The following is a 12672-nucleotide window of genomic DNA, read 5'->3' on the forward strand; positions in this document are numbered from 1 at the left end:
ATTCTACGGAGAAGAGGTGACATTCCACATTTCTTTAAAGCATGGTTTCCCACACTCGGTCGTGGGGTGCACATTTAGGTTTTTACCCTAGCACTACACAGCTGATTCAACTAATCAAAGATTGATGATGAGTTGGTTATTTGAATCACCTGTGTTGTGCTGGAATGGAATAATGTCTGTAGTGGAGTATAATAGCTGGAATGGAGTGCACAGAATGATATCAAACACATTCACTCCATTCCAGCCATTATTATGAGATGTCCTCCCCTCAGCAGCCTCCAGTGCTGCACACACATTGATCCGTTAATGTAAGCTTCAGAGGTCAAGCTTATGTAATTGTATTCTTAAAGGGCTAATCCACCACTTTCCAACCTCATTTTCATTATCTCCAGCACAATTCTACTGTCTACCTACTGTATGTGAAAACGATGCATTTCCACGTTTTGTAGTAAAACAAATTTGACCATGAAGGCCTGATTCATGCAGTCTCCTCTGAACAGTTGATGTTCAGATTTGTCTGTTACTTGATCTCTGAAGCATTTATTTGTGCTGCAATTTCTGAGGCTGGTAACTCTTATGAACTTATCCTCTGCAGCAGAGGTAACTCTGGGTCTTCCTTTCCTGTGACGGTCCTCATGAGAGCCAGTTTCATCAAAGTGCTTGTTTGTTTTTGCCACTGCACTTGAAGAAACTTTCCTGATTGACTGACCTTTATGTCTTAAAGTATTGATGGACTGTCGTTTCTCTTTGCTTATTTGAGCTGTTATTGACATAATATGGACTTGGTCTTTTACCAAATATACCACCCCTACCTTGTCACAACACAACTGTTTGGCTCAAACACATTAAGAAGAAAGAAATTCAACAAATTAGCTTTTCACAAGGCACACCTGTTATTTGAAATGCATTCCAGGTGACTACCTCATGAAGCTGGTTGAGAGAATGCCAAGAGTGTGCAAAGCTCTCATCAAGGCAAAGGGTAGATACTTTGAAGATTCTAAAATATAAAATATATTTTGATTTGTTTCACACTTATTTGGTTACTACATGATTCCATGTGTTATTTCATAGTATTGATTTCTTCACTATTATTCTACAATGTAGAAAATAGTAAAAATAGAGAAAAACCATTGAATGAGTAGGTGTGTACAAACTTTTGAATGGTACTGTAAGTATTCTGACCCTTTGCTATGAGACTCGAAATTGAGCTCAGGTGCATCCTGTTTCCATTGATCATCCTTGAGATGTTTCTTCAACTTGATTGGAGTGCACCTGTCGACAATTACATTGATTGGACATGATTTGGAAAGGCACAGTTTGATATGATATGTTTGCTCTTCTGCTTTTCATGAAAGTTGCCTTTTATTGTATTCGGGAGGCATTACATCTTTCAGGATGTCATAACGCCCGGTCGGAGTAGATTAACACGAGGAGAGTCAAAGGTACATGTAAAATAGTAGGGGCACACAATTCTTGGTTGTTTGAAAACTTTTTTGGACATTTACTTTTTGACAGAAACCAGAAGGTGGAGACAAAGAGCAGATATTTAATTGATACTTTTTGACAGACACTCGATTTAGAACACAGCGATATACAGTCAGTACATAGACAATGTGCATATCTAGTGATATGGGATAAGAACATCATGAAAACCACAGAGTGACAAGGGTCCTCAAAGGCAGGATATGATAAGTGTTTGTTCAGTCATAGGAACTGTCTGCAATGGTGAGATTCTTGTAACTGTCCTATTTCTTTCAGGCAGCTGGATGGAAAAGCGTAAATGTGTAATCATTCAACATAAATACAATAAGAAACATACAACTCGTAAAAGCTGAATTTTGGATCAGTCATTCATCCAAATTCTAAGGCTAAATTATTTAAATTCAGATTCCTTCTGGCTCTGCAACAAGTATTTGTACATACCGACCTTAATCCATATCCCTTAATGTAAGTTGTTCAAATTAGCTATCTGGCCTGTTGTGATTATTTTCCGGTTTTTGACACAGTGTGGATGGCTTTGATCCACTCCTTCCTCTCCTCGGGTGTAGTCGCTTGTAAGAAATAGTGTGTGTCATCTGAAGTTATGATCTCAAAGAGATTCCCATCAACATCATACCTCTTGGCTGAACCAAGAAACAATGAAGAAGAAAAAATTGTCAAAAGAGTTCAAAGGGAATTGCTAACAGTAAACAGTACACTTCATAGTCCTAGGCCTAGATTCAATCAGATCAAGCATTAACCGGGAGAGCAGACACCCGCATAGTGGATGTTTTGGCGGTGTCAGAGGTGGAACTGGGTTGGAGCAGTCAAATCGGTGAGCAGCTGCTCTTGTGATCATTGTCACGAAGCCACACCCACCCTATTCACGTAGTTCAGAATGAGAAAGTGTAGGCCATAATTACACTCAAATTGAAAAATCATGAAACAAAATAATGAGTATTTCTACAATCCTAATCAAGGTGTAGATTATATGTCACAGTCTAGTGTTTTCAAACTTGTAAACAAGGCTGCATGGGCAATGGCATCTTTAGGTATAATGCCTGGAGCCACTTGTGAATTTGACAGCTCTAACTCAGTTCCACCTCTGACACTGCCAAAACAACTGCAATGAATCGAGCACTAAGTCACAGTGAGTACAGTTACAGGCATACAATAATGTGATTAATGTAGGAGATAGTCAGATTAATATATTCGTTTGATTACAACGTTTACATGCCTTGCAAGAAGAACGATTTCCCTAATAAACCTATTTATATGGACACATCTAAAAACAGGCTACCTTATGGCATTCTGATTAATGCAGAAATAATCTAAATAATCTAAATAAATGTTCTACCACAGTGACCATTTTATTTTCGGGAAGCATATTTGATTTTGAGTTCGGACATATAAAGCAGAATTTTTTGCCAGGTGCTCTTTTGCGAACTTCAGACGTGCAGCAATGTTTTTTTGGGACACCAGTGGCTTCTTCCATGGTGTCCTCCCATAAACACCATTCTTGTTTAGTGTTTTACGTATCGTAGACTCGTCAACAGAGATGTTAGCATGTTCCAGAGATTTTTGTAAGACCTTAGCTGGAACTCTAGGATTCTTTTTAACCTCATTGAGCATTTTGTGCTGTGATCTTGCAGTCATCTTTGCAGGATGGCCACTCCTAGGGAGAGTAGCAACAGTGCTGAATTTTCTCCATTTATAGACAATTTGTCTTACCGTGAACTGATGATCATCAAGGCTTTAGAGATCATTTGTAACCCTTTCCAGCTTTTTGAAAGTCAACTATTCTTAATCTTAGGTCTTCTGAGATCTCTTTTGTTCGAGGCATGGTTCACATTAGGCAATGCTTCTTGTGAATAGCAAACTTACATTTTCTGAGTGTTTTTTTGTAGGGCAGGGCAGCTCTAACCAACATCTCCAATCTCGTCTCATTGATTGGACTCCAGGTTAGCTGAATCCTGACTCCAATTCACTTTTGGAGGTCATTAGCCTAGGGTTTCACATACTTTTGCCAACCTACACTGTGAATGTTTAAATGATGTATTCAACATAGACAAGAAAAATACAATAATTTGTGTGTTATTAGTTTAAGCACACTGTGTTTGACTATTGTCGTGACTTAGATGAATATCAGATTGTGATGTTATGACCAATTTATGCAGATATCCAGGTAATGCAAAAGGGTTCACATACTTTTTCTTGCCCCTGTACTAATAATTTGAAAGATTACAAAAAAAACTGGTGTTTTAATTGACGTATACTTACTTCGATTTTGACCTTACGCTAACTAAGATAAGCAGAGTAAGGAGTTTACATCATCTGCCTGCTGCCATAATCAGTTTAATATCGAATTATTACTGTGCATGTAAATGTACTCAGTGAGTCAGTGTGGGATTTGGATCGGTGTATGTCCACCCCCCAGGAATTAACTCACCCTCAGGAACAAACTCTACCGCTGTGATCACAGACCCTCGCAGGTGGATAGAGCCCAAAGGATTCTCATCACCCTATAGAAAGAGAGGGTGGGGAAGGGGGAGAAAGAGGGATTGAGGGCAAAGAGAGAGAGAAAATAACAGATTAGCTAGAGAGACAAAGTCAGGATGGAGATGAACGAAAGACATTATCCAAGAGCGAGGGAAAGATTGAGAAAGACACATTTTTCATGTTATGTTCTTGAAAATTATATTGAAATTGTAAATCATTTTGTGTCATGTTCCACTCAGCTGTAATCCTGTACCTTGGTGGGGTCGTAATAGTGAATATAAGCAGGATCATCCCGGAGGATGAACTTCCGCACGTTCCAGTTTTTCCTCCGATGACCCTGGGGGGAAAAAAGAGAGCATGAAAACAAAGCCTCATGGACGGTTCTGTTTCTGATTACTATCAGTTGTGAAAACAGCACCGACCACAGATATGGTGCTGTGTGTGTGGTACTTTCACTTCTTCCTTCATCGCAGACATCCTTTTTACTTTACACAATTTCTGCCTGCAGATTGCCCCTTTTTAAGTATGGAATAAAGCATCATTCAGGACATCCCAAAATATCAGATTTTGTATTTATTTTACCAGGTAAGTTGACTGAGAACACATTCTCATTTACAGCAATGACCTGGGGAATAGTTACAGGGGAGAGGAGGGGGATGAATGAGCCAATTGTAAGCTGGGGATGATTAGGTGACCGTATGAGGAGCAGATTGGGAATTTAGCCAGAACACCGGGGTTAACACCCCTACTCTTACAATAAGTGCCATGGGATCTTTAATGACCTCAGAGTGTCAGGACACCCGTTTAACCTCTTGACGTTACCCTAGGATAGGGGGCGCCACAGCGCATTTTGGAAAAAATTTGTGCCCATTTTCAACGGCCTACTAATCAGACTCAGAAGCTAGGATATGCATATAATTAATACCTGTGGATAGAAAACACCCTAAATAATATTCAAGGTGGACGAATGCATCCTCTTTTATAACGTATTGGAACGAGGGTACCCAACATGAACTCGCGCGCCAGGTGTCTAATGGGACATCATCATTCCATGGCTCTTGTTCGGTCAGATCTCCCTCCAGAAGACTCAAAACACTTTGTAAAGGCTGGTGACATCTAGTGGAAGCAATAGGAAGTGCCAAAATATTCCTCAGCCCCTGTGTTTTTCAATGGCATAGGTTTAAAGGTAATACAACACATCAGGTATCCACTTCCTGTCAGAAAATGTCTCAGGGTTTTGCCTGCCAAATGAGTTCTGTTATACTCACAGACACCATTCAAACAGTTTTAGAAACTTTAGAGTGTTTTCTATCCATATATAATAAGTATATGCATATTCTAGTTACTGGGTAGGATTAGTAACCAGATTAAATCGGGTACATTTTTTTATCTAGCCGTGCAAATACTGCCCCCTAGCCCTAACAGGTTAAGGAATACCTAGGATAGGATAAAGTAATCCTTCTAACCCCCCCCCCCCCCCTTAAAAGATTTAGATGCACTATTGTAAAGTGGTTGTTCCACTGGATATCATTTACATTTACATTACATTTACATTTACATTATATATCATAAGGAGATAGGAGATGATAGGAGATTTTAATGTGAGGTGTAGTAGAATATCATAAGGTGAATGCACCAATTTGTAAGTCGCTCTGGATAAGAGCGTCTGCTAAATGACTTAAATGTAATGTAAATGAAACTCAGTGAATGAGACGCTTTGGAAATTGGTCACAGCGGGAGGGCCATCACCATTATGACGCCGGCGGCCCTGTCTACCCCCACCTTTGGAAACGTTTTGAAACATATTGAAATCGTCCCCCTCGAATCTTATTGGCTCTCTTGTTGAAACAGGCTCTGAAGATTTATGTTATACAACGTTTGACATGTTTGAACGAACCTAAATGTGAAAAAAAATGTACTATTTCGAAACCACTGTGGCGCGCAAGGCAGATTAGTTGGATATGCCCTTCGGACGCACTAACATCAGCAAGCTAATTGAACATAAAGGATGGACTTTTTCGACCGAAAATACATCTGTTGTGGACCTGGGATTCCTGGAAGTGCTTTCTGATGAAGACAACTAAAGGTAAGGGATTATTGACAATATTATACAACATTAGATGTGAAATGCGATTGTTCCAAGATGGCGCCGAGCTGTATTTAATTGCTCATTTTCTGAGTATCGCATCCCCTTTTATCGCTAAGTGTGATTACCCAGTAAAGTTATTTTTAAATCTGGTATGACAGGTGCTTTCAAGAGATATTCATCTATAAATCTTAGAATGACAATATTACATTTTAAAAATGTTTTCGAATAGTAATTCAGTAAAATGTAGCACTGTTTCCCTGGATGCATTTGACGGGAAAATAGTTAGTCAACGTCAGACGCCGATGTAAAATGCTGTTTTCATATATAAATATGAACTTTATTAAAAAGAATGCATGCATTGTGTAACATGATGTCCTAGGTGTGTCATCTGATTAAGTTTGTAAAAGGTTAGTGCTGCATTTAGCAGTTTTTTGGTTATTTGTGATGCACGTGTTTGGTCGGAAAATGGCTATGTTGCTGCATTTTACGATGGACTCCTCTAACATAATCTAATGATTTGCTTTTCCTGTTAAACCTTTTTGAAATCGGACGACGTGGGTCGATTCAGGAGAGGTGTATCTATAAAACGAAAAAAATATATATATATATTTTTTTTAATTATTAAATTTTGTTATGCTAATGGCAATATGATTTTTCGCTGGATTTTGATCCCGCTGACGGGATGAGACACTGAAGAGGTTTTAACGTCCCATCTGAAAGACGGCACCCTACACAGGGAAATGTCCCCAATCACTGCCCTGGGGTATTGGGATATTTTTTTTAGACCAGAAGAAAGAGTGTCGCCTGCTGGCCCTCCAACACCACTTCCAGCAGCATGTGGCCTCCCATCCAGGGACTGACCAGGACCAACCGTACTTAGCTTCAGAAGCAAGCCAGCAGTGGGATGCAGGGTGGTATGCTGCTGGCAATCTGGTAATCCAGTAATAATCACAATTGTTCATCACCTAGATATTCAATGAGTGTTTACACAGTGTTTCCAGTCTCACCTGTTTGAGTAAGCAGCCCTGTTTTATTATGTTACCCCTAAACTCCTCCTTCAAAATCACGTCTTCATCACTGGAGTAGCCTTCACAGAAGAACCCACTGTCTGCCTGCAACACACCATACAATGTAAATTCACATTTGGATACAGTATTATCTCATAATTTAAAACGCACTTATAATACATTGTATCTTTTACATACAATACCAGTCAAAAGATTGGACACACCTACTCATTCAAGGGTTTTTCTTTAGTTGTACTATTTTCTACATTGTAGAATAATAATGAAGGCATTCAAACTATGAAATAACAGATATGGAATCATGTAGTAACCAACAGTGTTTTTTGAGATTCTTCAAATAGCCACCCTTTGCCTTGATGACAGCTTTGCATACGCATGGCATTCTCTCAACCAGTTTTATGAGGTAGTCACCTGGAATGCATTTAAAGTATCAGGTGTGCCTTGATGAAAGTTCATTTGTGGAATGTCTTTCCTTCTTAATGCGTTTGAGCCAATCAGTTGTGCTGTGACAAGGTAGGGTTGTTATACAGAAGATAGCCCTATTTGGTAAAAGTCCAAGTCCATATTATGGCAATAACAGCTCAAATACGCAAAGAGAAACAATAGTCCATCATTATTTTAAGACATGAAGGTCAGTCAATCAGGAAAATGTATTAAAGTGCAGTTGCAAAAACCATCAAGCACTATGAAAAAACTGGCTCTCATGAGGGAAGGAAGTCCCAGAGTTACTTCAGCTTCAGAGGATAAGTTAATTAGACCAGCCTCAGAAATTGCAGCCCAAATAAATGCTTCAGAGTTCAAGTAACAGACACATCTCAAAATCAACTGCTCAGAGGAAGAAAAAATACACTACTAAATGAACACAATAAGATGAAGAGACTTGCTTGGGCCAAGAAACACCAACAATGGACATTAGACCGGTGGAAATCTGTCTTTTGGTCTGATGAGTCTAAATTTGAGATTTTTGGTTGCAACCGCCATGTCTTTGTGAGACACAGAGTAAGTGAATGGATGTTCTCTGCATGTGTGGTTCCCACCGTGAAGCATGGAGGAGGAGGGTGTGGGGGTGCTTTGCTGCTGACACTGTCAGTGATTTATTTAGAATTCAAGGCACACTTAACCTCCATGGCTCCCACAGCATTCTGCAGCGATACACCATCTGTCACGTCCTGACCAGTATAAGGGTTATTTGTTATTGTAGTTTGGTCAGGACGTGGCAGAGGGTATTTGTTTAATGTGGTTCGGGGTGGTGTTTTTTTGTAGAAGGGTATTTGATTTATGTATTCCGGGGTTTTTGGGCACTGTTCCTTGTTAACGTATTTCTATGTTTAGTCTAGTTAGTTGTATTTCTATGTTTAGGTTAATGGGGGGTTGGACTCTCAATTGGAGGCAGGTGCTTTCTCGTTGCCTCTGATTGAGAGTCCTATATATGGGTATGTGTTTGGTTTAGTGTTTGTGGGAGATTGTTTCTTGTTTTGTGTATATAAGCCTGACAAGACTGTTTTGTTGTTCGTGTGTTTCGTTTTGTTGTTTTGGTGTTCACTTTGTTTGAAAATAAATATCAAGATGAGCATCCACATTCCTGCTGCGTTTTGGTCCTCCATTCCCGACGACAACCGTGACACCATCCCATCTGGTTTGCGCTTAGTGGGACTATCATTTGTTTTTCAACAGGACAATGACTCAGCACACCTCCAGGCTGTGTAAGGGCTATTTGACCAAGAAGAAGAGTGATGGAGTGCTGCATCAGATGACCTGGACTCCACAATCACCTGACCTCAACCCAATTGTAATGGTTTGGGATGAGTTGAAAAAGCAGCCAACAAGTGCTCAGCATGTGTGGGCACGCCTTCAAGACTGTTGGAAAATCATTCCAGGTGAAGCTGGTTGAGAGAAGGCCAACAATGGGCAAAGCTGTCATCAAGGGTAGCTACTTTGAAGTTTCTAAAATATATTTTGATTTGTTAAAGACTTTTTTGTTTACTACATGATTCCATATGTGTTATTTAATAGTTTTTATGTCTTCACTATTATTCTACAGAGAAAATAGTAAAAAATAAATAAAAACCCTTGAATGAGTAGGTGTGTCCAAACTTTTGACTGGTACTCTACATATATTTCTAACATCAGAAGTGTTCAAACATATCCCAGTCTGTGTGGTCTTCTATGGAATAATATATTGAGACTAGCAGTTACATTACTAACAACAACAATCAACCCATCCACTCACAAAGTAATAGAGTGCATCTGGATCATCGAGGACGGCAGACTCTGCCCCTCCCTCAGACGCTTCTTTGGACAGGTCCCCTGCGGGCTGCAGGAAACCTTCATTCAGGAGTCCTGTAGCCAACATCAGAGCCTCAGGCCTGTTCCTGGCCTTGTCCTTAGAGATCAGCCAGTCCACCACCGTACCACCTGCAGAGACATGCATAAAGAAGATAATCAAAAGTGGTATGATCTATCTCAATGAGACTCAATGACTCAAAACGAGTTAAATGAAATCCACTTTCACCTAAGTCCTAGTACATTTATGAGCTACTGTACCTGTGAAGCAGTGATTGTAGACTCTCTTCTCCTTCTCCAGCTTCAGCTCTTTGACACCATCCTCCTGGTCTCTCATTAGAATGTACAGCTCACTGAGGAAAGGCAGACAAGAAAGCAGACAAGACTTTGTAAGTTATCAAATGACTTAGTTCCAATGACCTGTACGTAGCTCCTGTAAGCGTAGTCATGGATTATAGGTAGTTTGTATGTCAGGTCATACCTGAGGTTGATGGTATCAGGGAGGCGAATGGACCTCCTTGTGGACTTCCTGGTGAACTTTCTGTCCCCCTGCAGACAGGTGATGACTCTCTTGATGTCCTTCACCCAGGACTCTCTCTCCTCCAGGTGGGATGCCTGGAAGTAATGGTCCTGGTTTTTGGCCGTTCTCAGCTTAAAAACAAACTGCAAGAAAATGGCAATGTTGCATTACATGGGGGCAGGGGCACTACAGTAATGACAGACACTTACACTCGTATTTAAAACTGAAAGGTGACGTGAACGTACCGTCCTCTTGCTGAAGTCCTGACAGGGGCTGGTCAGAACAGCTCCCTTCAGTGGGATCATTCCTTTGGGAGCATTGTCTGTCTTTCTCTTGAAGAACTCCATCCCATCTTCAGACAACATCACCCACACCACCTTCCATGAGTTCAGCACTGTGCCCTGAAGAATAAAGGAGGAAATGTACATGTTGATTGAATTTGTAATCACATTGTAATTGTGTAGTCATTGAGCTGAGCTGTTTTTGTTATTACACAAGTTAATCTGTCCCTATACCACAGATATTACACAACCGCTCAACTCTGTTCCTAAAATACAAATACAATGCAATTAGAAACATGTAGATTAAAGTAGATTACATTGTTAATAGACAGGTATAAGAGAAATATCATGTAAAGTGTTATCAAATCCATATCGGCTTGCCTGGATGCTGGGCATGAAATGTATATAGTTAACATGAATAATGTATTTTAATGTTGCTTAATCAATCCTTATAAGTAGAGAATACACTCAAGAGCAAAAAAAAGGTAATACAAAAAGGAAACACACATAGGAAATCATCAATCCAATAGTCAGTTTTGTGAAATGTTCTCATTTCAGTTTCACTTAACTTTGTTAATAACGGTTCACCATAGAGAGTTATGATGCAAAAGTATCACAGGCACTGCCTATAGTTCTACTAATATGAACCAATGATACTGAACAACTGATAACAATTGGAATGCATAAGAATAGCACAGGCAAAAGTTTATATGCAAAGAATGTGACGTGACAGAATCATCTTCTATTCAATAGATTAAATTATATAGATTATGATTAATCCAGTGAGGTTATGGGTTATCCATCTTCATCTGACCCCAAACTAAGAGTCACGAGACCAATCATCTGAGTTAGTCATTTGCCAGGCCATGAGAAATACAAATTGTGAAGACTTTTCAGATAATGTGGTTTGTGGCGGAAACAGTTTTGTTCCTATCCGCTCATGTCTCTCTAAACTGAGCTAATTTACAAAAAACAAATTATGTAGTTAACTGTAGTGTGCTGTAGAAAACTATACTACACACTGTACTATTCTTCAATCATGTGTAGTACTTATACTACAGACTGTACTATTCTTCGATCATGTGTAGTACTTAGTTTAGAATGTTGTAGTATGCTGTAGAAAACTATAGTAAATACTACAGTATTATCCACAAAAAAAGTGTAGTAAATGCTACAAAAACCTCTGCAAAAACACTACAGTCCAAAAAAACACTACATTTTTTAGCTGTAGTAAATACTACAGTATGTAATTTGCATATATTCTGCCCATTCCCCTCCCCCATATCCCAATTTGTACACCCCGTAAGTAAGAAACCTACATGCCATGTATAAAGCATTTGGTTATAGACAAGGGCAGAAGTGCTGAATTCTCTGTTCAGTTACCAGTTTGCCCTACCTACAGGTTATGGCATATTTGCTCTCTTAGTATTTCTCCAGTAGGTTTCCGAAAGGAAAAAGCCCCCCACTTCTATGTCAAAGATAATAAAACAAAAATACTACAGTAAATACTACAGTAATATCCCCCAAAACACTACAGTAAATACTACAGTATATTACAGTCTGCAAAAGCACTACAGTAAATACTACAGTATACCATACTACAATCGGCAAAAACACTACAGTAAATTCTCTAGTATATACTACTATTTTTGTTACTGCAGTATTTATACTATAGTAAACTGTAAATACTGCAGTAAATACTACAGTATTCACTGTAGTGTTCTTATCGGACTGAAGTAAATACTGCAGTAAAGTCCACAACAACACTACAGTGATTACTGTAGTATTTCTACCATAGTACACACTATATATTTTTTTTTTCATGTGGGAAGCGTTCAAGTCTCAGGGCAAATAGTCCTAGAACTAATCTACTAACTTTCAGTTTAATTTAGAGCACTTGACTGACAACTTAAGTTGGACGTAAAAAGTTAAATATAGTGCCAGCTGACTTGATGTTACTAGCTCTTGTCAGAGTCTCCATCGGTGGATCTTGTCCCTAACGTTCTCAAATGTGAGATCATCTATTTTCTAATAACTAAGCCGTCCAGAACACATCTACAGTATTACATTCTGGCCCAAGTTAAACACAAAGACCTATAGTAATCCATTTTTTTAAGGGGAACATGTTTTACTCTATCAACCTCACCTTTTTGACCAGGTATCCTTCTTTGATCTGTTTTGGCTCCATGTCCTCTGGCTGCTGGTCTCTGTATCTGAGTGACTGATGCAGACACAGTCGCTCTTTCTCTATAGTAGTTTTAGGAGGAACACCCATCACCCTCACATATGACCTCCAGTATTGTGTGCTTCTGCTAGAGACAGGGGGAAGTTGAGTGGGGTGTGTCACAATGCTGGTGGCTTGCATGGCTTCCCCTTCCTACTCAGTGGTAGTAAAAAAGGTTGGCCACAGCTCATTCTCTCTCTATTTGGGCTTGGTCAAAGAGAGGATGCCTGTGTAATTGTTTGATATTGAACCTTGGTTGTAGTCAGGGGTCG

General features: G+C 39.4%; 1 protein-coding gene across 1 annotated transcript; it reads right to left on the reverse strand.

The window, feature by feature from the left end:
• Window positions 1-1527: 1527 nt before the first annotated feature.
• LOC100195610 (pleckstrin) lies at window positions 1528-12471 on the reverse strand. The gene is given in 9 exon segments (NM_001140639.2): window positions 1528-2123; window positions 3929-4001; window positions 4232-4315; window positions 7075-7179; window positions 9323-9507; window positions 9637-9728; window positions 9857-10038; window positions 10141-10296; window positions 12323-12471. Coding segments are annotated over 9 exon segments (1146 nt in total). The 5' UTR covers window positions 12452-12471; the 3' UTR covers window positions 1528-1983.
• Window positions 12472-12672: the final 201 nt, after the last annotated feature.

This window comes from Salmo salar, chromosome 01 (genome assembly GCF_965601325.2).
Source record: "Salmo salar chromosome 01, fSalSal1, whole genome shotgun sequence".
Classification (NCBI taxonomy): Eukaryota; Metazoa; Chordata; class Actinopteri; order Salmoniformes; family Salmonidae; genus Salmo; species Salmo salar.